This window comes from Trachurus trachurus (assembly GCF_905171665.1).
Source record: "Trachurus trachurus genome assembly, chromosome: 15".
Taxonomy (NCBI): Eukaryota; Metazoa; Chordata; class Actinopteri; order Carangiformes; family Carangidae; genus Trachurus; species Trachurus trachurus.
The window spans coordinates 22649897-22677191 of record NC_139906.1 but is presented as its reverse complement, the minus strand read 5'-3'; the positions used below and the strand labels follow the sequence as shown (position 1 = coordinate 22677191).

Here is a 27295-nt window from a genome sequence, read left to right as displayed (position 1 = left end):
ATCGATTGGTCATAATGCTATTTCTGTTCCTTTTGGTGGTGTCTTATTTTAGCCTTGCAGACTAATAATTCAGTGCAGAGCAGAAGGAGCAGAGATCCTTTAATGTGTATTCTGTTGTGTGTGTGTGTGTGCATGTTTATGTCCGTGTGTGTCTTTGTTTGAAAAAGAGACAGAAAGAGGAAATGAGCGGATGAAAGAGAAAGGCTGCCTTGATAGTTAAAGCTCCTGAATGTGAAATAATCTGCTGGTTTCAGAATAGCTGATAAGCTGTGTGCAGTGCGGCACTGCAGCAGTGTTTACGCCCCATACAGTCATGCTGGATAAATGTCTGTCTATGTCTAAGACCAACTTTTAACTGAGGAGGGCCACAGACTGACACGGCTCTAAACAGCACTGGATAATGCTTTTAGAGATAAAACAAGTTGATAATAGCTGCTCTGTCCTGTGTAATTATGATGGTTGTCAAAATACTCCCATTAAGAAAGTGATGTCTAAATTTTTCCTCAGATACAGTACATCTGCACTACTGAAACCAGAGTAGTTTTATGGATCTGCCCAAAAAACGTTCATGGTTCCCAAGTGATGGAGCCCGCCGACTTTTGTGACCCCTGGATTTTTTTCTCCAACATGAGGTTGACATTTGCAGCTTGTTAATGGTTTGACATGGCCATGAAATTTGGTTCAGATATTCTATTCCAGATTATTTATAATCACTTTGTTCATCTGTCCATTTAGTGTTTGATCAAAACTAACATTAGAATGATATTTCAGTTTCAGTGATAAAACACTAAACCAAGGCTGTAAACATTCCATGAAGAATACTTTATGGCAGTAGGCCTATAGTGTATACTGTAGCTCAAGAGAACACAATTATGCTGTTTTATTCAATGTTTTTGGTACCTTGATACACCCGTAAACTAAAGTTGTTTATCATCAAACTGTCTTTTCATAAATGGTGACAAAGAAGTGGGATAGATGAGTGCCGGGAATATACACAGTCACGGACAGGAAATGGACCATAAATTTAAATGATATTTTCCTTGAAGATGAAAGCACAAGAAAAATAAAGTAGTGAGTGACAGAGATTTCATCAGTACCCTTTTAACGTGCCATTTACAAAGCCCTGCTCCCCTCAGCATTTTGGCTGTCCATCCTTCACTGATCAAGGCAGACTATATTTAGGCTGTTGCTCTCTAGAGAGCCTATCTGGGACGTGAACCCCAAGTTGTGCTGTTCTGCTTAATGTTGTTGGGTTTTTTTTTTTACCCTGACAGGCTCTCAGCAGTTGTTCTTTATCTCTGGTGTCTGTGTGATGTTGCAGATTCAGGTCCTTGTGCAAAGCATGTCCTCGGATAAACACATCCTTCAAAAAAAAAAAAAAGAAAGAAAAGAGGCAGTGTTACAGATATTGCACTGACTGCTATATCCAGCGACCATGATGACTCATCAACATTACAATTCAATAGTAATACTAATGTCTCCTCTCTTGCAGTGGCTCATGCGCAGGATACACACCACCACCCATCAGAGAAACCCTTGATTCAGTGCTACAAGTGTGGGGAACCATGTAAGGGTGAGGTGCTGCGGGTGCAGAACAAGCACTTCCACCTCAAGTGCTTCACCTGTAAAGGTATGGTGCCACAGCTGTTGATTAATGAAAATATGAATGAAGCTGCAATTGGTAATTGGACATTTATTTTGTAATGGAATATCTGGAGTTGAATGGGTTTCACTTGCACTGCTTGTGAAGCCCAGGCTTACGCTGTACTTGATCACCCTAATAATATGACGAAAAGTCTTTTGTAAATGAGTAAACATGTTTAGAATTTAAAAATGAGCCATCAGACAGTTTAGACAGTAGTTTGTTTTACTGAATAGAAGGAGAATGTGGGAGTTGCACTAAAATTGGCAGCAATGTGTGAAGTTTTAAAATTCATTGCTGTTCTGATATTGTCACAATAGCATGACATTTGCTTGCTTTCATTCAGTTAATGGTGAACATATGGTCCACCTCTGTAATGTGTGTATGGCTGTATGATAGTTGGGTAGAGAGACTGACGTGCCTTAAGATAAAATGCAAGTTAATAATTTATTTTTCCAAGGCTGTGCCAAAAAACGTCCCATCCAACTGGATTGAAGTTGTGTAAGCCCCTAAAGGCCACAACGTCCTTTGCATCCCCCTCTAATAAGGAGAATAGCTACATGCCATGGTGGCAGAATTCACGTCCAATTCTCAGACCTCAGACTTCAAACAAAGCGCCACCCAGACTGCTGTGATAAGTCATGGTGCAAATCCTTCTGCATTTAGCCTCATTACTGATGGATTTCTGACATTCTGACATGATTACGTTATAGTCGCTCACATCTGACCATCATGCTGTAGACTTGCCTACTACTACTACTGTAGGCTGAACCTTCCCTTGTAGTTAATCTGTGACTGGAACACTGTCATGGAGTTAGTTTAGTTCACTAAGGGCCCAGAATAACACAAGCAAACACTGAGATTAGTACCTAATTCTGTCCTTTACAAGTGGCTATGCATGCCTTTAGAGAATTGTCTGTGTTAAAATTGTATGTGAGTGTGTGTCTGCATGAGTTAGCAGTTGAAGAAGACACGAAGCCAGCTTTAATAGCCAGGAGACACACTGTCCTAGTCCGTAATCTAAATGTATGTGTGCGTTTGTCAATCTCCAAACTGTGAGAGTTGTGGTCATGCCAAGTTGACTGAGCTTACTGACTGACACTGAAAAGCTATTAACAACTACAATACTTTGGCAGACATATCCCAAATCGCCCTCTTTTGTGTTTATCTCATCCCATGAAATGCATCAAAATGAAACCTTTCAGTTTCTATGATTTCACTTTCATTTCAGTTTCATTAGGTCATCCTGTTTAATTTCCAAAAAGGCATTTTATGTAATGGCATGCATCTGTTGAAAAGCCGAGGTGGTTGGCCATCAGAGTCAAAGGTCACCAGATCTACGCTGCTGGTTTTCTCTCGACTCAGTTAGCTTACAAGCTAATCTCATCATCCCTGAGCCCTAATGCAATTAAATCTGATTCTTTCCCTCACTCACTCCCATTCATCCCCTGGATTTATTGTGGCTCGTTGCATAAGAATGATTAGGTGCCGCTATCTCAAACATCAAAATATTTTCCCTCTTAGCTGTGGTGTTTCCGAAAGACTATTAAATTCCCAGGCTCTCCCCGAGGTGCTGGGGAGGAGGTGAACTGCATGGCACATGTGATCAGAAAAATCAAGAGGGAGTAAGAACTATTACTGATGTTTTCCAATGTTTTTTCCCAGTGCAATAACTCATGCTGCTTGATGCAAGTTTTAGAGGGAGTGACATGAGGTTTCTAGGATATGGTATAATTACACAAGACATCAGTAAACATGAAACAGGATAGTTGGTATCAGTCCACTACTTTGGTGCAGAGTCAACAGCTATTGGGTGGTTGCGCATCAGATTTTGAGGTTACACATTAGCGTGATACTGTGAGATTTCTAGCATGTTAGCATGTAGCTCAAAGTGCTGCAGCTAAGTAGTACAACCTCACAGCACTGCTTGGTTTTAACTTTTAGTATTACTTTACAACAATATGACTGCCTGCCGAAAAGCTGACACAATGTAATGTGACCTGAAAATAGCCAACCAAAAGCTGATACATAATCGAAGCATGCTAATTTAATGTGTGTTTTGATGGACCAGCCAAAAAATGAAAATCCAAGTAGTATCTACTTAGATGTACATCTCATCAATAGTGAAACCCAATAACAATGTTACACCAACATTAAAATACCTCTCGCTCTAAATTGTTCTCTAATTTATATTTCTGCCCTTAGTCTTTCATGTTTGTCTAGATGACAGGGTTATGTTTGAATGAAAGGAAGCTTGTCAGAGAGTGACAATGTAGTATAGGGTATTTAGAGCCATTTATCTTTAAAAACAGATTAAGGCTATTTCCTGGGCTGGACAATTGTAGAATTGTTCGTGCATTGGAACAGTCTACATCCACACTGACAATGAAAAGACCTTGCTAAAGTGGTGCTGATTGATTGACTCAGTCAGGCCCTCAATGCAAAGTCCTTTCAGTGGGAGTCGCTTCAAGCTGGAGATTTTTTTGCAACTGTTAACACTGCTGATGAAAAGATTTTATATTATCCTTCACACCGGACACCCAGAGCTGTTAAAATGTAACTTTTAAAGATTTTTTTAGTCAGCTTCCATTTCATGCATTCAGTGAGCCTCTCAGGATTACACAGACTAACAAGTCTTAACAAAGTCATCGATGCGTGGAGGAGCTGGGTGGGTTGATGCTTGGATGTGTTATATGGACAGAGCACTGTATGACCTGACTTGCAGAGTGTCAATGTGTTTGTCTGTTATAGTGTGTGGCTGTGACCTTGCCCAGGGGGGCTTCTTCATGAAGAATGGAGACTATCTGTGCACGCTGGACTATCAACGCATGCACGGCACCCGCTGCAATGGCTGTGGGGATTTTGTTGAGGGGGAAGTGGTCACTGCCTTGGGCAAGACCTACCACCCGGCCTGCTTCGTCTGCACCATCTGCAAGTAAGACATCCAGTCTTTTCGTGCCACTATTATTAAAAAGGACAAACTACATATCAATCTGGAGAAACTTTACTCTCATGAGTTTTAGAAGTGCAGTTAATAATTGCATTTTAAACCAGATGTTGTTTTGAGAAAATGCAGAGCTATGGATGTGCCCATGTGCAAAAGTTCAATAATAACATTATAGGAGCATTTGCAGGGAAACGAGGCAAGATAGTATCTCAGTCTTCCTGATTCAATTTGTACTTGAAACATTTCTGTGGCCAAAATTGGCCTGAATTTTCTCATTGTTTTCCATTACACTTATCGATTCTGATCAAAATAAACACCAGTGCTTCACTGTAGAGTTTATTAGGTCTTACTTTCTTCCATTTACGTATGACTTTCCCATACAGTAATAATGACGTTTTTGCTCAGATGCATGTGAAGTAATAGACAGACAGTTACCAGCAGCGTACAGTACCATGCTGTGTGTCACGTCTGCGTCATCTGATTAATGGCATCCTCAGATGGACGCCGCTGACACACGTCCACATCATCAGGCCCTGTCATCTTTGGCCCCCGTCAGACAACCTGCAAGCCACAGCTAATAAACTCACACACTTGCCACAGGGCCATAGCTCATGTCTTGTTGACCGATTGTTGATGTCACCCCGCTTGCAGACGACCGTTCCCTGCAGGGGACAGGGTGACCTTTAACGGAAAGGACTGTCTGTGTCAGTACTGTGTCGAGCCCATGTCTCCAGGACCAAAGGACATCCTAGGCTCCAGCAGTAAGTAGCCATAAACTACACATGCACAAGGGGGGCTAAGGCATTTACTGCCACATGATATTTTTGCTTAAACACAGTTTGCTGTAGAAGTTAAAGTGAGAGTTCATTAATTGAAGAAAGGTTGAAAAAAAGTGATGTGTGATTCATGCCTGACATTTAATGTTACTGTTGAGCAGTCATTTCTGATGTAATGTTTGTTACTGAGTTATAATAAATTTAACAGACCACCAACTAAAATATACAAATCTGTTCAAGACTTAAAAAAAAAAACTATTCAGAAATATTGGGACTGTGAATGTTACTAAGAACAACCTACTTAGACACAACTTTGTTCAAATCAAAAATACTGTACTTTTTACACCTAATTTCCAAGTGTCACAAGGTACCAAAACAAGCCTGACAGAATTTTAGCTAAATGTGTGTTGAATTATGCACAAGACAGCTCGAATATTTCAAAGTGTAGCTAAATAGTTTAACATTTTGTGTGTGTGTTTTTAGCTGAGAAGAACGATGCTAGTGTCAAGTCTGTGTGTCTGACAGCAGCTGATTGGCATAACATAGTATGTATTTACATCCTGTTGTTGAATAGTGCAAACAAAGGAGATACAAAGAGTCAGAGCTTTGGAGGAGGATTTAGGTAACTTTGAACTGAGCCAGGTTAGCTGTTTCCTCCTGTTTCCTGCAGCCGTGAAGCTAACAGTTGAACGTATAATGCACAAATATGAGAGTGGTATCAATTTTCTCTCATTCTCAGAAAGATTGCATATAAGAGCGTTTCTCAAAATGTCAAATCTATTTCTTCAAGAGGAAATACAGGAAGTGGAAATGTCAATCGTTAAGTAAGTGTGTAAAAGTGCTTGAAGCTGGTGCTACAACTTTTTCACATAATAGTACAGTATAACAGAAAATAGTGTCCAAGGATTTCTCCTGCAACGTAGAAAAGCTTGAAGACTGAGTGCTGGGGAAGGATCCTTCAGGGAGTTATTCCACCTTTCTTCTCTTATTCTCTGGAAATGCAGCCGTGTTCGACCAGCCGTGTTCCTTTATGAATAACACCAAGACAGGTCTTGCTAAATAATGCATGGCCATGCATTTCCTCTCCTCTGGAACAAGGAACGTGAAGCCCTGAAAACCCCTCCTCTTCCAACTCCTCTCATCCTCTCTATTTCTCTTTCCTCTCTTCCTCTTCCTCCCTCTTCTCCCCTTTCTCCCTCTCTCCCTTACCTCCACTGGTCTCTCCATCGGCGTTTGAAGAGCTTTTAGACAAGGTCACCTATAAATAAGGCATGCTGATTCTCCTCACGTCATCATCGCAGCCTCGTTATGCCTCACATAGTTATCGTCCCCTGTGGTTGCAGTGGGTTCTGTGTTGCTTTCATCCTCTATTCATTAAAGAAGAGATGACACAAAGATTGTTCATTTAGTATCCAAGCTCTTACACTTTTAGAGTCTCTGTATCCTACTTGGGTATGGATGGAGCTCTTAGAGCCACAGTAGGAGAAATGTGAATGATAGAAGGAGGCAGCTGTCACAACACTGCTGGTTACACTCTATCACCATCTAGTGTCTTGGGTCAGAACTGACATGTCTCTCTTGGCATGTAAAAATCTATCCCCTTATTGTGAGCCTATTAAAGTGAGTGTTCTTACATGACACAAGCCTTCAGGCAAATATTCATTTGGTCTACTGGTAATTACTTGCTCACTTAGTGTAGTTATATATCATTTTTGTTGCAAGAATACTAACCTTTGTGTGTTTTTGCTTTTCACAGATTGTGCAGGATGTGGTCGAGATATTAAGAACGGACAGGCTCTTCTAGCATTGGACAAGCAGTGGCATCTGGGCTGCTTCAAATGTAAGGCCTGCAACAAAGTGCTTACCGGGGAGTACATCAGCAAGTAAGCAGCTCACATCTGCTGTAGTTACATGCAGCCTGTTCAAACTCAGACTCGGACCAAGTTCACATTACAATGAAATTTCACTTTGAAGTCTATAGTGATTATGTCCGTCTCTTTTCTCCCAGGGATGGTGCCCCCTACTGTGAGAAGGACTACCAGATCCATTTTGGAGTTCAATGTGAGGCGTGTCATCAGTTCATCACAGGGAAGGTGCTTGAGGTAAGACACACAAGCACACACACCCAACTGTCGCTGTCTGATTGGCTCCTTAGTACAGGCAGATGTCTCTCTGTGCACATGACTATTTGATGTGCTAGTCACAATACGCCTCTGTAAAGTGACTTCTGAGTCTGATATTGATCATGGATTTCATATGAATTCGGCCTGAGGTAAGTTTGAAAGAATTCCAAGGGAACAAATCCTATAAATTGAATTTGAGTTTAGTTTCAACCTAGGTTTTTCTGTTACATGGATTTAGATATTGTGCATAGGGGTACATTCACAGTTAACAAATTCTGGCACTCAGCTGTAACATCTGCATTCTGGTCCTCATACAGACAGAGGATGTTGCATCGGAGTGAAATTGTGAAATGCAGTTTGATAATCTCCAGTGTAATCTCTTCAGCACTGAGCCAAACAGACTCTTGACATGACTGTATTTAACTAAAAGATTAATTCTTAGCAGATTTTTAGGTCCTTCCAACTCTGCCCAGTACATATGCCTGCAAACACTCAACTAAGGTCGTTTTGCCTCAAATTATATAAGTATTACATAAAACACCTAATATCATCTGGCATTTAGGAAGTGATCATTATTCAGTAATGTTGTAATGTCAGGAAGCTGTTATGAAACTCTTGTTTGAACTTCATTACCATTGTCTGAGCTGAGCTAACGCAAACAATGTTATCAACATTTCTGCCCTTCACTCTGGCTCATTTTCACTGGTCTCTCCAACAAGTGCTAGCCTGTCTGTTCTGCAGACAATGATCCAATCAGACACTGAGTTATGTGTCATTTAATGGTATGAAAATGTCACTGCTAGCCAGCTGACCAGGCTTACATTAATCCACCACTAAGGCAGGCCTTTATGACAATAGGAAAAGACCTCAGCATCACACCCCTGAGCTCTTGCCAATGGATCAGTGGGGCCAAAGCCACACTAGGCTGTCTGATAGCCTAATCACTGACCCAAGGCCCAGCCCAAACACTGCGTAGACATTGGCAGGTTTGCATATTGTCGGCTTCTCTGGGAGTGCAATGTAAATGGGTTATTAATTCAGGGATATTTAATGTAGCCATTAAAGACGGAGAGAAACAGGGAGCTATTTAATGGAACAGAAGTGGCTTCAGTATCTCTGAGAGGAAACTTCCGTTTTACTGAATACACAGGGACAGTATTGGGAAGGAAGTGTTATAATGCTCTTGCTGTAGCCATGTTTTTGATAAAGTAAAAAGAAAATGCAAATATTCGTCAGTCAGTGGCTCCATATCTCTGAGTGGCCACTTGCCTGTTAAAATGTTACTGAGGGTTGTTATACAGCAGGCGAAATTTCATTTGGTTATTTATCACTCCTGGTCAAAGTCACACTTTATAATGGAGCACTCTGAATGTAAAGTACCACATCAGTGCGGATGGAAACTGTGCCACTGCTGTCAGACTTTTTTTTTTTTGCATCACATTATGCAGGTTATCACAAAGAGGAACACTCAGATATTTGAAAGCAGGTTGACTGTGTCAAATGGGCAAGTGTCATGGTGGTCAGTGTCGATGTGAACAATCCTAGCATGACTGGAATACATTAGATGGATTCACGTTATGAATACAGTACATTCTTATGGATCCTCACTTCATCTCATCAACTACCGGGGAACAGGCTGTTTTCAGGATCCTGTGGAGCACGATCAGGGGAACATATTGACTCTCAGCTGCCCAGTGCCAAGGTCTCATCAACAGATGTTCTTGAAGGAAAGGAGAGCAGTTACCAATATACAGTACTACATGGTCTGATGAAACTCTTCTTGACTAAAACAGTATGGCTGATAGAGGGAAAGAATATACTGTAGCTGAGAGAAGCTAGAAGCGCTGGCTTTATTTTCTGGAAGTCACGACCCTGCTTCGCTCACTTCACTGCCGACTGCATTCATCTTCATTTTCCTGTGATGTCAAGTCTGTTTTGTGCGCTGTGTTTTCCAGGCAGGAGATAAGCACTACCACCCCAGCTGTGCGAGATGCAGCAGGTGCAATCAGATGTTCACAGAGGGAGAAGAGATGTATCTGCAAGGTGAGCTGCATAACCTTTCTTCTCATTATTTCACTTTTGGTTATTTTCACATTTAAATGAAACCGAAGCTGCTATATAGCTTAGGGGTGTGAAATGCATTGGCAATGGGATAAAAATGGATATTTAATTTCTATTAAGCATGCTAATATATATTTTGGCAAAGAAGATGATTGTATCTGCTTATATGTTGTGCTGGTGCTATTGTGTATTGCATTTTTCATACACACTGTAATAAAAACAAAATGGCTTTTTAAATTCAAATTGGCAATTAAAGTGAAGTGCAGTGGAAAGCCAAGTGTCTTAGTGGAGTGCTGGGCCAAGACAAGCCAACAGAGCAGCTTTAATCCTCCTTCTGTAAGTCTCTACTACTCCACTTAAGAGATCAACACCATTCATCCAAAAGATCTTCACTCATGCAGTGTAGTCATGATGCTCTTTAGAGAGCACTTCAACAGATCTTGTGGGTGTTCAATTTGTTTGAGATGTGGTGACTTTCATAATGAAAATCTTTTGAATTGTCAGGTTCAGCACTGTGTTTATTGAAATTCATTAACAGATCAACATTCATAAATCCACTAATATGAAATGAGTTGTGGTGGAAATTTGCTGACATTAGTATTGTAATAAGTAGTAACGTATACTACTTGTAATACTTGTAATAAGTAGTAACGTAGTCTTTAAAGTAGTTGTAGTCAAACCTTGTAGTAATCCTGTTAACTTCATCAGAGGAGACATGTCAAATCACAAATACCATCAATATAGTTTCATAGTCTCAGGTAGTACATCTATACTGCCCTGCACCTTAATGTAGGTGTGTAGTGTATGTGACCTGTAATTAAGTGAACAGACCTGCTCAGAGTGGTGAAGCAGGTCTGTTCCAAGTTTCACTCTGTCATAGGTCACATACCAGATACATCTATTCTCAGGTACAGGGCAGTATAGATGGCCTCACACCTGACCTGTTTTATCTCTCCAGCTGCATGTATGTAACAAGATATATTAACATCACATATAGGCTGTACTACATCCCCTGGATCTGATTAGTTCTGTCTACAATATGTGTCTGTTGATCTTATGGTCATCGGTTTGATTCTTATGTTGTCAGACACCACACCAGACCAATTCATGAATAGGGACTCCTCTATCTCTGTAGTTTATCAATTATTTCATTGATATTTCTGACCCCTTTCTCCCATACATGTACATGAAGTCTCGGTGAAACACACACACACACACACACACACTGATGCACAGGTTGTAAGCCTGACTTTGAGGGGTACATTTCAACTCAGTGAAAACTAAGCAAGTAAAATCACCATGGCAACCTCTGAGGGCATGCTGGCACACATGTGTTATACATCAAATTATTAGGAACCTCTTGGATGTTTGTGGTGTTTATCACCTAGCCTACTTTACTCTCAAAATCCAACACACACACAGTCTGTCTTGACCTTAAAGTAGCATTATGGCAAATACAGCAGCATAGCAATAAAAAAAAACTGAAATATGTAATGAATAGGTCCAGGGGGCAAAAGCAGAATTCCTTTTTGTTATGAGACAAGCCGGCCCGGCGCTTAGCTTCACCTCCTGAATGGCACGCTATGTAAAGAGAATGAGGATGTTTATATCTGATACGCTGCACCATTGGCCGCATCTAGTGGCCGAACAAAGAATTTGAATTTGCGATAGTGCTACTTTAAGGCCGTGGGCTTGATACCCATGTGGACAGAGATCACGACCCCTGTGGCACTGTCAAAATTTCTGCGAGGAAATTTTCTAGTTGTTGCTAGAGTCTGTGGCAGTAGACTATAGTATGAGTTTTACTGATTAATTAATTAACCACCTTTAGTCTTATGTTAAAGTTTTCCATTGTCCATGTTCTGCTAAATGTTGTCACTTTCTGTCTTCCTCCCCAGGATCGACAGTTTGGCATCCGGGCTGCAAGAACACAACCAGAACAGAGGAGAGACACAGGGAGCGGGTAGGAATTTGGGTGTCATTGACTCCATTGTCCTTGATTTTTTTCTCCACTGAAAGCACCTTTCTGTTCAGGTCTCATGACAGCGTTTTACTGGAAAAAAACAGAAATTCAGAATATGCAACATGGGACTCTGCATGGGCTGTTACCACTCCTTTGCTGAGCTGTTAAACCTTAACCTAGTGTGGTCTGAGTAATTTGCCTATTCAGGCAGTTTTGCGCAAGTGTGTGCCTATTCAGGCGGTTTTGCGCAAGTGTGTGCCTTTGCATGTGTGTGTCTGTGTAGAAATACTTGTTCGTGTTCATATTTACATGTGGACATAGTCGCTTTGATGTATGTGTGAACTGTGAGTCAGGCTGGAGAGGCACAACCCCTGTGTGATGTCCTGTGAACCCCCCTCTCCCTTCCTCCACAGCTATTGCCTCCGTCCCTCTTATTCCTCCAAAAAACAGAAAGGCAGGTACTGTATTCGCTATTGGCTATGAGATGGCATCATCCTGTGTTCCACCATATACTGTACATAGGACACGATGCACTGTATGCTGCCATCTGCTGGAGACAGCCTGCAGTGCCCCCTGTGTGTGTGTGTGTGTGTGTGTCATACGGAGCCATCCAGTCTTGTCTTTTAACACCTTTAACTATGCTCACATCAAAGGTGCATGAGACAAAGATGTGCACACATTTGGAGGAGCAGACACAATATCACAGATGACTAATTTTTTTTTTCTAAAATCCCCATTTACCCATTAGGTGAAAAGCTTGTTTAATTACACCACTTTCAGACCTGCTGCTGCCATCCAAACAATTCATTTCCCATAAACAGGCATGAGGTTCTTCAGAGCATAAAACCACGGCGCTAAAGCATTCATTCACTTTGCAAATTTGCAAATGAATGAAGCAACCATGAGATGACATATTAGTATTTCGAAGGTATTTCATGAAACATTAATGAAGGGGTTGCAGCTCTCTCTCATCACTCATATAATCCAAAGGACAAATGGTGTGATGTGTTTTGGGTAATAATGGTGGGTGATATGCAGATGGCAGGGGGCTGTGGATCACAGAAGACTGACAGCCTCACAGACGCTGTTGTGACTAACGACCGCTTGTGCATTTTTCTCCTCACAGCCTACGAGGTCGTCGTCCGAGAGTATTTGTTCCAGACCTGGTTCAAGCATACCTGGCTCACCGGGTCACACGATCTATGTAAGATATCTCTCACAGCTGTTTTATATGAGAATGAGTAGTTTGTGCTCGTCCGTCTCTGTAATAATAACTGTTGCTCCTTGTGTACTTCCAGTAGTAATCTCCCTTTACTCTTGACTGTGTGTACATGTTTGTCTTTGTCTCCCTAGGCAAAAGTAGACAATGAGATCCTTGATTACAGAGACCTAGCTGCTATTCCAAAAGTGAAAGCCATTTATGACATTGAGCGCCCTGATCTCATTACCTATGAACCTATGTACACCACCTCCCTGGATGAGAGAGAGGAGAGACGAGAGAGTGTGGGAGAGGTAAACACACAGACTTGCATGTTTCTTTCCTGCATGCACGCTGTCTTTGTGCTGATGCAGTTCCACTATGCATATTGTTCTAACAACCCTCTGTTTTGTTGTGGGATAAGTTTTCTTCTAGGGGCACTTTTTCCTCATGGAAAAACATCACAAGAAAAGACGGATTAACTAGTTGTGTGATAGCTTTCATGTTTTAACAACAGCTTTTATGTTGTACTAAACCTCTGTGTCCCTTCCAGCTCCACACTGCCAGGAGGGAGCGTTCCCCCTTGCCGGATGACAAGGTAAGAAAGATACGTCAGTGTGTTCTGATGATGATAAATGACCTGCAATTGGAAAGGAAAGAACAGAGGTGTACGTCATAGAAAGAGCAGGGCATGTGCCTTCTATACAGACAAAAAAATGTGGAAGGTCAGCAGAAAAGCTGATAGTTTTATAGTTTTATAGGCTTTTAATATGATATTTATATCTGGCTACCTAAGCTGCTAATGTTATCTATATATTCTGACAAAGTTTTAATTAAGACTTTTGTCTGATTCTTTCCAGTCCTCAAGAAACATGTCACCAACCCCACCCAGTGAGGTGAGCATAGCGTTTTGTCAATTGTGAATGCTGTATTTAAAAGACATTCTCACAGAGATCAGTGTAATAACCTTGTGTGTGTCTGTGTGTGTGCGTGTGTTAGGGCTCTTATGACAGGAGGGAACGCATTCTCCAAAGATCCACCAGTCAGGGCTCCATAGGATCACCAGTTTATAATCGCCATGGTTACACCCCTACCCTGTCACGTTCGCCACAGCATTTTCACAGACCAGGTGCGTATTCAACAACGACTGCTCTCTGTGTTGCTTCATTTGTCTGCGATGACTTCAGGGTTTTATTTTTAGCTGTGTGTGTCAGTGAGATCTTTGCTGCTCAGGTAGATGACAGATGTTGAAACACTGTGGATGAGTTCACCGACATCTTCAAGTTCTCACTTCTCCCCTTTTGATCTGTTTACCACTTTCAACTGTGTTTTCAACAAAATTGACTTTAAGTGTTAAAGCTATTGATTTTGTTCCCTCTCTTCTAGTACTTTGGCTTAACACGATGTACAATGTCTCAATTTGTAGAAAACAACCTTAAAGTCAATTTTGCACATTTAACGATACAACCTCTCCTCCTGGGTTTGCTATTCTTTCCATTAAAACACTTGATTTTGAAGTGTAATTATCTTCCTTGTTTCTTGCTGTTCATCTTGAACACCCCTTACCTCTCCATTTGAGGGTCTTTTATTTCCTCTTTTCAACATTTGATTCCTGTATATTTTTCTTTTATCCCTCACCTTCTCACCTTCTATCTCCTCCCCACATTGTTCACCTCTGCTGCTTGGTCGTGGGTGTATTTCCCCTCTCCCACAACCTCCCTCCCTGCAGAGGCTCTGACAGGCATGCAGAAGCTCTGCTCTTCCCTGTGCAGTAACAGTGTGGGCTCCAGAAATAGTGACTCCCGCCCCACCTCCCCTTTCAGACACCACTTCCTCCCCCATAGCCAAGGTAAGGGCCCCACTCAGTTCTTTGCTACCACCTCCCCAAAGGCAATCCACCATCTCCACCATCACCTGGGATCATGTCACCTCCCCACGATGCCCCATCTGTTCTTTTCAATCCATTTCCATTTCTCATGAGGCTACCACTGTGATCCTGAATGGTTAAACCCATGTCTTTGTTAAACCCATTCAGCACAGCACTGGTTCTTCACTAACACACACTCCCTCACCTTCCACTAACACAGCTTCTGCCAAACTTACTGACAGGCTCTGTGTCTGTGTTTGCAGCTTTGCATGTACTTGAGAGATACCAGTAATCCATATATAATATCCAAACTGAGAGCTCCCTGAATGTTGGGTGATGTGATGACTTTTTTGCATTTTCAGAATGAGTCTCCTGACTCCGGTAAACTGCACGGCTGAGATAAAAATAAGGGTTTTGTAATGAAAAATCTGCAGTTGCATGCTGGGAGTATTCACTTCTTAATAGACTTTATACCTCATGGCTAATAATGCAACTGCCTTTAATCTTGCTATTTTAAACTCTGCTGGATTGATCTGCTTTTGTACCTTCATCTTGTACATTGTACAGCCCCATTAACTCCATTTATTAGGATACATAACAGAATGTCTCCCATTCGCTCAAAGTGACTTCAGCTGGTCCCGTTGGTCCCTGTGTGTTGCACCATTCAGACTGTGGTTCCCCTTTAGTATCCCTGCTTATGTTCTGTTCTTGGTTGTTCTCACTGGAGGCACTGACCCGCCAAGTGGCCGGAGCTCCCCCCTTCCGCTCAGGCCTGACAGCCGGCCGGTCACCCCGCCTCTCTCTCAGACCCCTAAACATTTCCACCTCCCAGGTAGGAGCTGGAGCGCACCCTGTCACTGCTCGTCCCTTTCTTTCTTTCTTTCTTTCTTTCTTTCTTTCTTTCTTTCTTTCTTTCTTTCTTTCTTTCTTTCTTTCTTTCTTTCTTTCTTTCTTTTTTCTCTCTTTATTTCTGTCTTTCTTTCTCTCTTTCTTTCTATCTTTCTTTCCCTCTTTCCTTCTTCCTTTTCTGCCTCCTTGTCTTTCTTGTATTTCTTTCTTATCGCATTATACTTCATTTGGGATCAGGTTTTACTTTTTCCTCTCTTTTTTCAAAACTATACAGATCTGTCACAGGAAAAAAGGGTGACTTTAGTTTAAATATGTATTGTATTTGTATAATATAGGCACTGTGTAGTATGTAAATGTTTTTTTCTGTCTACATTTCAACATTTTCAGATCAAGGGAGCAACATCTACAGAAAACCACCCATCTACAAACAACATGGTACTTTTTCTCTACAGTTTAGTCTATTTTACTGTAAAAAGAGCAGACAGGACTGATTTGTATATTTATATTTTAGGTGAGAGCGATATGAGGGCGTTTTAGATCAACTGATTTGAATAAATGGAAATTATAATTTCATAAAAACCCACTGTACAACACATACAGTAATCAGCTGTAACACCTACACGGTACAAGTTGCAGTTATGTAAGAGTGCATAAAAAGTTAGCGTAAAGGTCCAAACATATTGCTATAAGTGAAGAAAACTTCCGAATGAGTTTGTGCCAAGTGGTAGAAGTGCAATTGCTGATTATATGAAGCTAAATGCTGAATCGGTTACATCAAAACATAATCAGTGGTAGTGTACATTTGGAACATTATAGATGAAAAATCAGTGAAGGAGTGTGTGAGTTCCTCTGACAGCTGTGGAGAAAACCTCAGACTAAACAGGTTGGAAACCACGGAGTAATGAATGTTACTGAGCTGGGGTCTTTGCTGCTTTTGTTAAACAAATGAAACTGTGTATTCATTTAACCATGTAGTCACCCCCCCAGTGTCAATGTATGAGCACTGTTTGAAGTCTGTCTCCAAACCTCCTCTGTCTGATCTAGAGCTAATTTTACACTGCACTTCATGTCCATCTTAACAAGTCACAGTAGTGGTGTTATAATGAGCCCTGAAAACTAAATGATCTAGCTTTTGAGAATTACAGGATAATGATACTTGAGTTTTGAGGAGTCAGATGAGTACGTTGTCTTTGGTGGTTTTGAGACTCCTCACTTGTGGACAATGTCACACTTAAAACCACAATGACTCTTCCCCTATGTCAGTTCCTCACCACTGGTTTGAGAAGAATAGATTCAAGGCTCTATCCAATATTTAGTGACTTGTTAGGAGGGGCATTTTTTGCATAATAGAAAGCTTTGATTTTAAAAGAGGAACCAACAATGATCGTTGAGTCCAACGATCCTCTGGTTCTATGATGTTTACCTGTGGTTGAGACTGTGACCCAGACACTGATAGATACAGTTCCCATGATTACCAACCTAGATACAGCTGCCATAGCACGTCAAAGCAAGACTGCTGATGAGATCATCAGATCCGCCACCTTCCCCGCTGCCCATGCTCCCTCTCCGGATGACAGCTCACGGAGTGAGGGCGATTGGCCCTACTCTCTCGCTGTATTAGGTACAGTAGGCTCCTGATGGGCATGCTTGCACTGCGACCTTCAAGTGGTACAATAGACACCTTTATCACAACCTAACTCTTGTTCCTCCGTCCTAGCTGTCCCAAAAGCTTAACTGCATCCCTGCTTCACACTGAGTTCACGCTGTCATAGGAGCTACATGCTTTTAAGTTTTGCTTGCACAAAGCAGAAGCGTTGTTTGGTTTCTGTTGCAATCATATTTTTTTCTGCTTCAAGTAGCATCAATTTCACCATTTTGCGTTCACCTGCTGCACATGATGGGTGCACTAGCCGTACACAATAGTGCCACAAATGACTTGGACAGAGATAACAGAGACTGACTTCAAACTGACTTTTGTTTGTCTGTCCTACATCGTGCTGTTCTGTGTATTTGACATCCAGTAAAATCTTGACATCACTGATGGGGTGTAAGCATCTGTCATGTCAGGCCAGCCAAATATTCCAATAAGTCCCCCCTCTGTTTGTCTGTCTCGTCAACTCTGTCTTACATTTGTGTTCTCCTGTCCACCTATTTCTCATTTTCTCTGTGTATTCCTCACTGCTCTACAGTCAAATGAAGCCGCTCTATCTTTCTGTCATTCTCTAAATTTAAACTGTGGATGAAGCATTTGATCTTTGTTGTACTATACAAGTATACTGTATGTGAAGCATGGGTTTAGCTCTGTGTCTTTGTGGGTGTATGGGAATGTGTTTTATGTAACTTTTTGGGCTTGTGCACAGCACCCATAGGTTCAGAAGGGAGGAGACGATCCAGAGAAGAGGAGGAAGAAGAGGCCTTGAAAAGAAAGCATCTCCAGGAGGAACACCTAAGCAAGGTTAGAAATAACAAAAACAAACATACACAGTGTGGTTACATTAACCATAAGCCCTTTCTTTAGTAGGTACATATACAACGTATTTTGGATATCATGTGCCTGAGGTGTAAGGCTTCTTAATAGTCTTATCTATAGTATATTGCTTTGGTATGTTGGTCCATGTGGTCTAAATTACATGTCTCTTTGTTTAGATTCAGTCTGGTCTTGGAAAGCTGATTCTGAAGGAGGAGATGGAAAAAGAACAGATCAGGGAACGTCATGCACGTAGCCTCTCTGCCCAGCGCTACGACTCCAAACAGACAAACTGTGACGCAGGTATAGAGCAGCTTTGTCAGCTAATATGCTCTTGAGTCGTCAGCAATGTCCCGCAACATAAGTGTAACACCTGTAGATAACACTATGATATATGGGGATTTTTAAATAATTCTGTAAACATCAATGTTTCTGACTGAATCTGCAACAGTAGGCCAAAACCAGGTAGCACTGTTTTATTTTAAGTCTAAAACCAAATATAATTTCAACTTTGTTTATCTTTCAGATCCAACTTCTCCAACAAAAACAAACTCTTTGCCTGGCTATGGAAGGAATGGGCTACATCGGGTGAGACCTCACTCATGCCTACAGAATAATCTCATAATAAACAGCATCAAACTTGCCATTGATTAATAATGTAACAACCTGTAAAATTCAGTATATGTTGACACTAACGCTAAAAACACGATTTCTTTCCATCTAATTAAATAGCAATTAGACTTGAATCTCTTTCTGGTTTTAACTCAGTAACAAAATGGTCATAATTCTAATGCTTGTTTCTTTGTTCCGGCAGCCCCAGTCGACAGATTTCACCCAGTACAACAGCTATGGTGACATGTGTGGAGGAGGCAGAGGTGAGAGCTGCTCCTAAAACATGGCCACCAAGCAAATCTCTTGCCAATTTCACCAGAGCTATTCAGCATCAGAACTCAGAAATGGCTTGCTATATGTACACAAATGGACGTGCATTTTGAAATATCAGGGACAGCAGTGTTGTAGTTAATAGCCTGGCAGGGAGGATTTGACAGCAAAACCATTAACTGTGAGTCTCATTTTCTGTCCCATTTTGTCCTGCAGAGTTTCAGGTATGTCTCTCATCTGCTTTTTCATATGGCATGCTTCCTCACCTTGCATCATATATTTGCTTGCTCTTGGGTTGCAAGAGATACTTTGCCCTGAATGCACACCGCCCACTCCTGCTACATGCTTGCCTCACTGTTGAGTTGATGTCAACTACAGGGCATGCTGTGCAGTGATTTCAAATGCCCAAAACATGCACTGCCCAGTAGCTGAACCAGTGTACTGTAAATGCAATGTACTATCATGGCCTCATGTCTTGTTCTGTGTGTTGTTTACCAGTGTTATGACTCAAGCTAAATGTTACATTTAAATATATGATTTCAAACCCATATGAAAAAAAAACTAAAACAAAATAGAGACATTCAGAAAACATGTAAAGTGCCCATCTTTAATACTTACTAAGATACTGACCACTATCCAAGCTATACGCTCCATTAAGTGAAAACTGTGCCCACTGTCATTAGTGGACATGTTCATGCCATTAACCCTGCAGTCCCCTTCCACAATATTACATTTGTGTATGTTCTATTCTTTAGCACATTAAGGATGGCCGTGCAGCACTTGCAAGGATGGACAGGGGAGTATCTATGCCTAATATGTTGGAACCAAAAGCAAGTATCTTCTTCTTTTTGTACTGACAACACCATTGTAATCCACACTGATATATGTTACAAAATCTATATACATCATTTACTTATATAAGAACATGTTAACCTGTAAATAAGGATACATTTTGCAGCTAATTTAGAGAGTCGGACCAGCCCAAAACGATGAGGGTGAAATCAAAATAATTATGCTCTATTTACCCTCGTTGTGCAGGGACATTGGTGGAAGATATAGGGAGCTAAAAGAGATTTTTACTGGAAGTTAAAGACTCACATTAGCTGGGTTCCTGATTTAGCATGCTGCTTCAGGAGCTGCCGAGTCACTCTAGCGCTTAGCATGCTGGCTTCTCCATGCTCATCTGCACATAGCTTTGATTTACAGTGGCTGGATACTGTATGCAGCATACAGTGGAGAATCCAATGCCCAGATTGTCATCCAAACAACTCATATCACTATATACTGTGTAGTATATAAGAGGGCGTACACATTACTGTGTGGATATGAGTTGGTTAGAGGCCTCAAACAACTTCTAGTTGCTTATTATTGAGCATTTCCAATAAAACACCAACGGCCAGTTTGTTCTTTTCCAGAGGGGAATTAGTTATTTAGCAAAGTAGAAGCACCTCAGTTTTCCAGGACAAACATCCCCATGTGGATTTACTTGGCCTACATTATTGATGTTAGATCTTTTTTTAGTTTGTATTAAATTACTCTAAAAATACAGACTGTTGCATAACTCTGTTCCTGTTTTTGCCCTTATCCTAATCTATTGTGCGTTTCTACACCAAAAATGTGTGCACACCATGTCACCACACATTTCCCCGACAACCTAAACAAAAACCAGCTCTCACCCCCAGTCAGCCTCCTGTCACCTTCCTGTTCTCCCACCCAGTGTTTCTTTTGTCACAGTCAGAATTACCAAAATATCCAAATTTTATCCTTTGTTGAATAAAAATGGTTTGCAAAGTTTTTTTTTAAGATTGGTTTCTAGCTTGTAGGTTTGACCTGTTCACTGATGAGTGTCTCCTTCTGAAGGTGTACCCCTATGAAATGCTCATGATAACCAGTAGAGGGAGAGCTAAACTGCCCAGGGATGTGGACAGAACCAGACTGGAGGTATCAGTTTTCCACCTGACTGTCCGCAGTTGATACTGGATTTCTCTTACTTTGTGTAAATAGCATGTTACACAAATACAATTGTAGCAAGGAATGTGCGGTATCCATTGCTTCTTGTCATTTTTGCATTGACCCTTTTTATGGCTTTTGGTGCTAACCACAAACACCCCCCCTCCCCTCCCACCCTCCCCTCCTTTGTTTTCTCCACCTTTGTTCTCAATTCTAGCGCCACTTAGCACCCGAAACGTTCTTTGACATCTTTGGAATGGAGATCCAGGAGTTTGACAGGCTTCCCCTGTGGAAACGCAACGACATGAAAAAGAAGGCCAAGCTCTTCTAACACTCAGAGCAGCATGCATATACTGTACATTCACTCAGATAGCACACAACAACTGTAATCTAGATGTAGGTTTTTGGTTTATTTCCTTTTCTTCTGGGTCTTTCTTTTCTTTTTTGTTTGTTTTATCCTGACATAAAGAAGGAAGCCATGAAATGGACTCTTTTTGCTCTGATGCTTCCTGAGACTGTGAGCTGAAAGACTTGTCCAGTTAGACTTGCACAGGAAACAAGGAATGGGAATCTCTTCCATGTTCAAAAATGACAAAGAATGAGAATGAATGATAAATAGGGTCATGTTATTTGATTTGACCGCGCTTGTTTTACTTCTTGCTTTGCTTTGAGTGGAACTGCTTTCCTTTTTTTCTTGCTTGTTTATTCCTACTATTTGTTGCTGTTAATTCCTGTGGAACTTTGTAAGTACAGTAGAAACTCATGGCCCCATTACGAAATGTCCATGCTCGTAGCTTGAACATATGTCAGCTTTCCTTCGCTTGGGCTGAAACAGTTTTAGTCCAAAGTTTGCAAGAATCGGCTCAGTGAGTCTTGGAATTAAAAAAAAAAAAAAAAGGCACTGGGAAAGCAGTCAGCTGACCCACCAACTGTTCTTTTCTGGATCTACATGGAAATGAATCACCCAAGCACCTACACATCATCAGTCTTCTTTCCCTGGCTACTGTACACGCCAAACATTCATCTGACCCTGACAAAAAGAAAACGTCTCTCTTCTCAGGCTCTCATAAACATGGCCACAGACTCTCCCTTTACATGTATTGGAAGTACAAATCTTAATATATTTTATTGCCGTATCCAACATACAGTAACCAACAAATAGGTAAAACACATAATGTAAGAAGCAACTGTATTTGAAAGTACTGTTTTATAAATGAAAACCCACACTGCCATTTGTTGTATTGAAATCTAAGCCAATAAAGCTTTAAATCACCACAAACCATATGATCCTCGGCTATACCAAAGGTACCCACAGACTCTTTTCTGCTCTCTGTTTTCTTCTTTGCATTTCCACAATAAACAACAATCGTTCAGTGACTTAACACAGGGTGAGAGGTAATCTGAGGACTGGTTTACTGTTACAGGACTGATCAGAGGGATGGAGTCTTTGGAGCTTCTATACAAACACTGATTAGCTGGGCTTCCTGTGAAGAAACGTCCTGCTACATGACTTTACTCTAATGCTAATATTCATAACACTTTTTATACAGTACACATACATTACTTGATAGCAGATTGTGCCCTAAAAGACCATTATCCATTTGCAACAAGTCATGTGCTGCATATATCGTAGGTATAATTGACCATTTTCCATATCATGCCACAATCATTATTAATGATTTACTAATAAGGTTGACCATTATTCCAAGCAGTAATTTATGTTAAACCATGGAGGAAGTCATTAAAAACCTATTTGTGATATGAATCTGGCTTCAAAAAGATAAAGCTTCACTGTGAACATTAAATAGTCTTATGTTATGGTTAACAATGATTACACCTCTTCAAGATTGAGGCAAGACATGTGAGACTTGGCTTCAATTTCCAAGTCTTCCATTAGTTAATCACTTATACAAGAAGCACGCACATTAAGTTTTGTCCCATTTATAATATCCATGTCTTTCTATACTTCTGGATTTCATAAATCATTGTCTTATGGGATTCATGAAAGCAGTGCTACAAAGCATTGAACTCTTTATAATTATTAATTAATTAATTAATTAATATAAGAGTATTCCTCTGATTTAGTATTAGTACATAATATAATGATTTGGACTCAAAAAATGTAATTTATGAAATGAACAATGCCCCCAAACAGGCTGTGTCATATTTGATCTTTCCACAAAAAATTCAATCAACCATTAGTAAAATTGAAATTGCATAACCTCCATCCTCATTCCACAAATATGTAAGTATTGCTTCAAGTTAACTGCTACACACAAGATGCATCCTTCTTTACTCAGAAATGATGAATGCATGTGCACTGGAGGTTTCAACGCATCATCATGCTGTAGTTTACGTTCATGTTAAACTCAGATTAACGGGACACACAGAGCAACTCTACCCTTTCATCACACGAATGTGAAAACAGTCTTCTGGTGTCAAACTCTGCAGAGTGAAGCATGAGAATAAGAGGGGCAGAGTGGCTGGGGCTTTTAATGAGGCAGAAGACTATTGTGTGCCTTGGAAAATGGTCAGCAGTGGTCAGTCAGTGGTGTAAAGCATGATGGAATTTCTACTAACAAATAAAAATGCACAATCACACCAGTATGTTTTACAAAGGACATAACCATGGGACAAATATCAAATAACAATTTAAAGGAGCATTTTAGAGGCAAGGAAAAATAAATTATACTCAAGTATTTGTGTAAATAATGAAAACCTGGTGGCACTTGGTGCTTTAAAAATATGAAAAATACAGTTAACAACAATAAAACAGGGGGAAAAGACACATTATATTATAGCCCACACACATTGTTCTTACTGTACCATGTAATGCATAATTCATGCTGTAGTTTCACAGCTATACTGTCACACTGCAGAGATTTATTTATGTCATATTTATGTCTTCTACAGTACGTGATATTCATTCTTAATGAGACCAAGTCAAGAAAAGGGTCTATACTTTTGGAAATTTGCTCCCAGCAGACATCTCCATCATCCTACATCATGACACGTACAATGGAGCAGAAAACAAATGTTCCTTTCAGCTATGTTGTCTTCTGTAGAGAGGGGAAGTATATAACATTTAATATAAATCTAATGAGGAACATGCAATCACTATTTTAATCATTTTGATTACATAATAAGAACAAGGCATCCAGGTTACATATTATACATAAATATAGGGCCTATATAAAATAAATAACAGTTCTGCTTGATTTACATAATTACATGATAAGAAAAATAATGGTTATTTTTCACAAACACTATGGACCACACATGATGCCTTTGGAACCACATCACTGCACAGTGTCAGTGTAATGGCATGTATGTAATGGCAATGAGGAAATGCATGGGAAAAAATGTTCAACTTGGTTGGGTTGCAGCGGTACAGAAGCCTTACATGAGACTGTGCCATTTACAGAAAAAACAGCATGCCTTTCATTAACATTTAAGAAAAGACAAGGTGGTTGTTATAGTAAACACAATCCTGTCACTCAAAACGCTGCTTTATTTCCACCTACATCAAGTCTCATAATAAGCTGCTTCTGCTTCCGCGGCTGCCATTTTCACACCTGCAGTCCACTTGGCTGGTGTTGAATGGAGCCGTGCTGAATATGTGTACACCCCTCTCCACAGGACACATTAGAAAAGCATCAGGAGAGTCTAAAGAAGCAAAGAGAAGCTGTGAAATACAGACTAAAGAAACTGGCAGCAAGACAATCAGAGATCTCTGTAAGTTCAGACAAGTCAGTTCTGAAATTTTGCCACATGATTGTTTTGCATTTGTAGAGACATAACATTTGAGAATTTGAGATCCTTTTGAACCAAGAACACTGACAATAATGACACAACGTGATAGAGCAACATAATGAACTCATAAATACTTGTGCCTGACGCAGAAAAAGTCCTCAGCGATAAGGGAGAATATCATCAGGAAATACCAGGAGATCCAGGCCGTTCTGGACGAGGACCTGAGGATTACCCTCTCCCACCTTGAAATGGAGGAGCGGGCTGCGGTGTCTGCTCTGGATGGACTGATGGAGAGGAACTGTTCTCTAATCCAGGAGATAGAGCAGGACCTGGCCAGACTCACTGTGGCACGAGACCAGACTGATGCAGAGCCTGACACACTGGTGATTAAACTTGAAAGTGGCAACTTCCACTAGATCAAATCATTTAAAATTCTGTATTTCCCCTCTCATTTGTGTGTAGAAAATGTATAGTGGTAAATCATATTAAAGATCCTGCTTTCAAAATGTATTTAATCTTCATTTTTGTGCTTTTTTTCAGTCTCTCTTTTCATACCCTGAACAGAAAGACATGGACACAGTGGACAGGTATGGAACCAAATCCTGATAAATAAAACATGAGACTTCAATAAAACAACAAAACAACAATGAAACAAACACTGATCTGTCTAACCGTGGTCTACCTCCTCCAGAGTGATGGACCTGCTCAACAGGACTGACCCAAGCAGCGTGAACCTGGACGAAGCTAAAGCTGAACAGATCCTCAGCCTGACCAACAACATGCTTCTGCTCATCTGCTCGCAGACACCAATAATCAAGAAACTCATCAATAGCTGTCAGTTCACACATTATTTATCTACTGTTCACAGGCACTATTGCACCGGGAGCGTACCTATGTTCCCCAGGTCCTGTGTTCCTTGATCGGGGAATATAGGACCCTCTTTTTGAAAAAGGGTCCTATATTCCCTGTTTTTCCCAAAAAGGGTCCTTATGTTCCCTGTTTTTCCCAAAAAGGGTCCTATGTTCCCCGGTCACAATACATACTGGGGAACAGCACCCTTTTCTCTGAAAAAGGGACCTATGTTCCCCACTATTACCGGGGAACATAGGACCTTTTTTCCAAAAAAGGGTCCTACTGTATGTTCGCCGCTGTTGCTGGTCGATGGACTCTCTTTACTGTACTTATCTGGACTCTCTATCTATTTGGCCTGTCTAGCCTCTATCTGGTCTTTACCAACTCCTTTCTTCATTGCCTAAACCCAACCAATGGGACATTTACACTTCTCTCTCAAAGTCACAACTCAACTTCTCACTCAAAAATAGGCAAAAATATGCCAAGTCACTCATAACTCCACTTCCAGGTATGGGTACAAAAATTGCAGTTCCCCGGGTCCTTTTGGGGAAAAGCGGGGAACATACAAAGTGGGGAACATAGGACCCGGGGAACATACTGTAGGGATGATCCCATTGCACCTACTCTATATAACCATGTTAATGTGTCTCCAGATTCCAGTGAGGCGTGTCTGGATCCACACACGGCGCACCCAAAGCTGATCATCTCCCAACAAGGTGATAGTGCCACCTACACAGACACTTGGCAGCAGCTTGAGGAACTCCCTGGACGCTTTGACACCACCCTCAATGTCATCAGCTCACAAGGCTTCACCTTTGGTCGCCATTACTGGGAGATTGATGTGACTGGGAAGACCTACTGGGAGCTGGGTGTTACTTACCCCAGCATTCCTCGCAAAGGCACCACTGAGGACTGCTGGCTGGGCCGGGGGGATGAGTCTTGGTGCGTGGAGTTTTTTGATGGGGAGTACACAGCCTGGCATGGGGGGGTGCCACATCAGCTACCTTTCACGAAACGCTTCTGTCGGATTGGTGTGTTGTGTAGTGTCCCTGCAGGATTGGTGACGTTTCTCGAGGCAGATAAAATGACGCCGCTGTTCTCGTTCTGTGCAGGAACCTTCTCAGACTGCCTCCACCTGGCCCTGTGTCCTGGCCATGATCACAATGGCGCCAATGCAAAGCCTATTTCAATCTGTAATGTTGCGTCTCCAACCGGTGATGTCTCAGTAGTTGCTCCACCGAAAAGCTTGTAGCAGTTACCTGCTAGGACACTACTTTATAAAAAAAAATTTAACTACTGGCTTTGTTAATTAAACAGGACTAGGAGTTGATGGCCACACTAATGGCTCTATGGTGCTTTAGCTATGCTAATATCAACATCCAACCATACAGAAGATAAAATACACTCTTCCAGTCTTCTCAGTGGATGTACTTGAGGTTGCTTGTTCAGGTCAAAACATAATGACAAGACAACAGTAGATAGCTACAGTATGAGGGGAAGAACTGATCTTTATCTGTGATCACAATAATTGAAATGAATGGACTGAAACTTGCTGCTTGTCCTTGGGAGGTGGAGAAACCCTCGTGACACTTTACAGGAAGTAATTGCGAGTGAGCTGTCTCCTTTCTCAACTGTGTCTGGTATTGTTTACCATGTTTGCAATGATAGTTTATCATAGTGTATCACCATTTGTTAATCAGCAGTTAACCACAAAACACTGCTGAGGCTAATGGGGAAAGATGTTTTATGTTAGACTAGTTCACATGATAAGGGAAAGGTTTTACCCAATGGTAATGCAAGTGAAAATTCAACCTCTGGAGACCATGGGTGCACAAAATATCATGGCAGGAAATCCAGCAGATACTGTAATATATCACTAGGCCAGTGAAAGCTCACATTTCAGCCTGGACCTCAGTGATGAAATTGTTTATGAATGCTTTATACATCAGTTAGAAATCAAAACAT

At 41.0% G+C, this 27295-nt stretch overlaps 2 protein-coding genes across 2 annotated transcripts; both read left to right on the top strand.

Annotated features, from left to right (window-relative positions):
- Window positions 1-1492: 1492 nt before the first annotated feature.
- On the top strand, window positions 1493-21888 carry LOC310998055 (actin-binding LIM protein 1-like). Its single transcript, XM_083987938.1, has 25 exons — window positions 1493-1630; window positions 4394-4577; window positions 5241-5350; window positions 7122-7248; window positions 7374-7467; window positions 9444-9531; window positions 11448-11512; window positions 11926-11970; window positions 12639-12716; window positions 12866-13024; window positions 13264-13308; window positions 13571-13606; window positions 13710-13839; window positions 14440-14559; window positions 15305-15409; window positions 15814-15861; window positions 16910-17047; window positions 17787-17881; window positions 18073-18196; window positions 18420-18481; window positions 18708-18768; window positions 18992-18999; window positions 19531-19605; window positions 20636-20716; window positions 20943-21888. The coding sequence occupies exons 2-25, from the start codon at window positions 4429-4431 to the stop codon at window positions 21054-21056; spliced, it is 2157 nt and encodes a 718-aa protein (XP_083844064.1). The 5' UTR covers window positions 1493-1630; window positions 4394-4428; the 3' UTR covers window positions 21057-21888.
- Window positions 21889-23184: 1296 nt separating this feature from the next.
- On the top strand, window positions 23185-26582 carry LOC310997787 (putative E3 ubiquitin-protein ligase TRIML1; the record flags this gene model as incomplete). The annotated part of the gene is made up of 6 exons (XM_083987579.1): window positions 23185-23265; window positions 24365-24460; window positions 24628-24861; window positions 25019-25065; window positions 25170-25312; window positions 25984-26582. 6 exons carry the CDS (start codon window positions 23185-23187, stop codon window positions 26580-26582), a joined length of 1200 nt encoding a protein of 399 aa, XP_083843705.1.
- Between the last annotated feature and the right edge of the window lie 713 nt (window positions 26583-27295).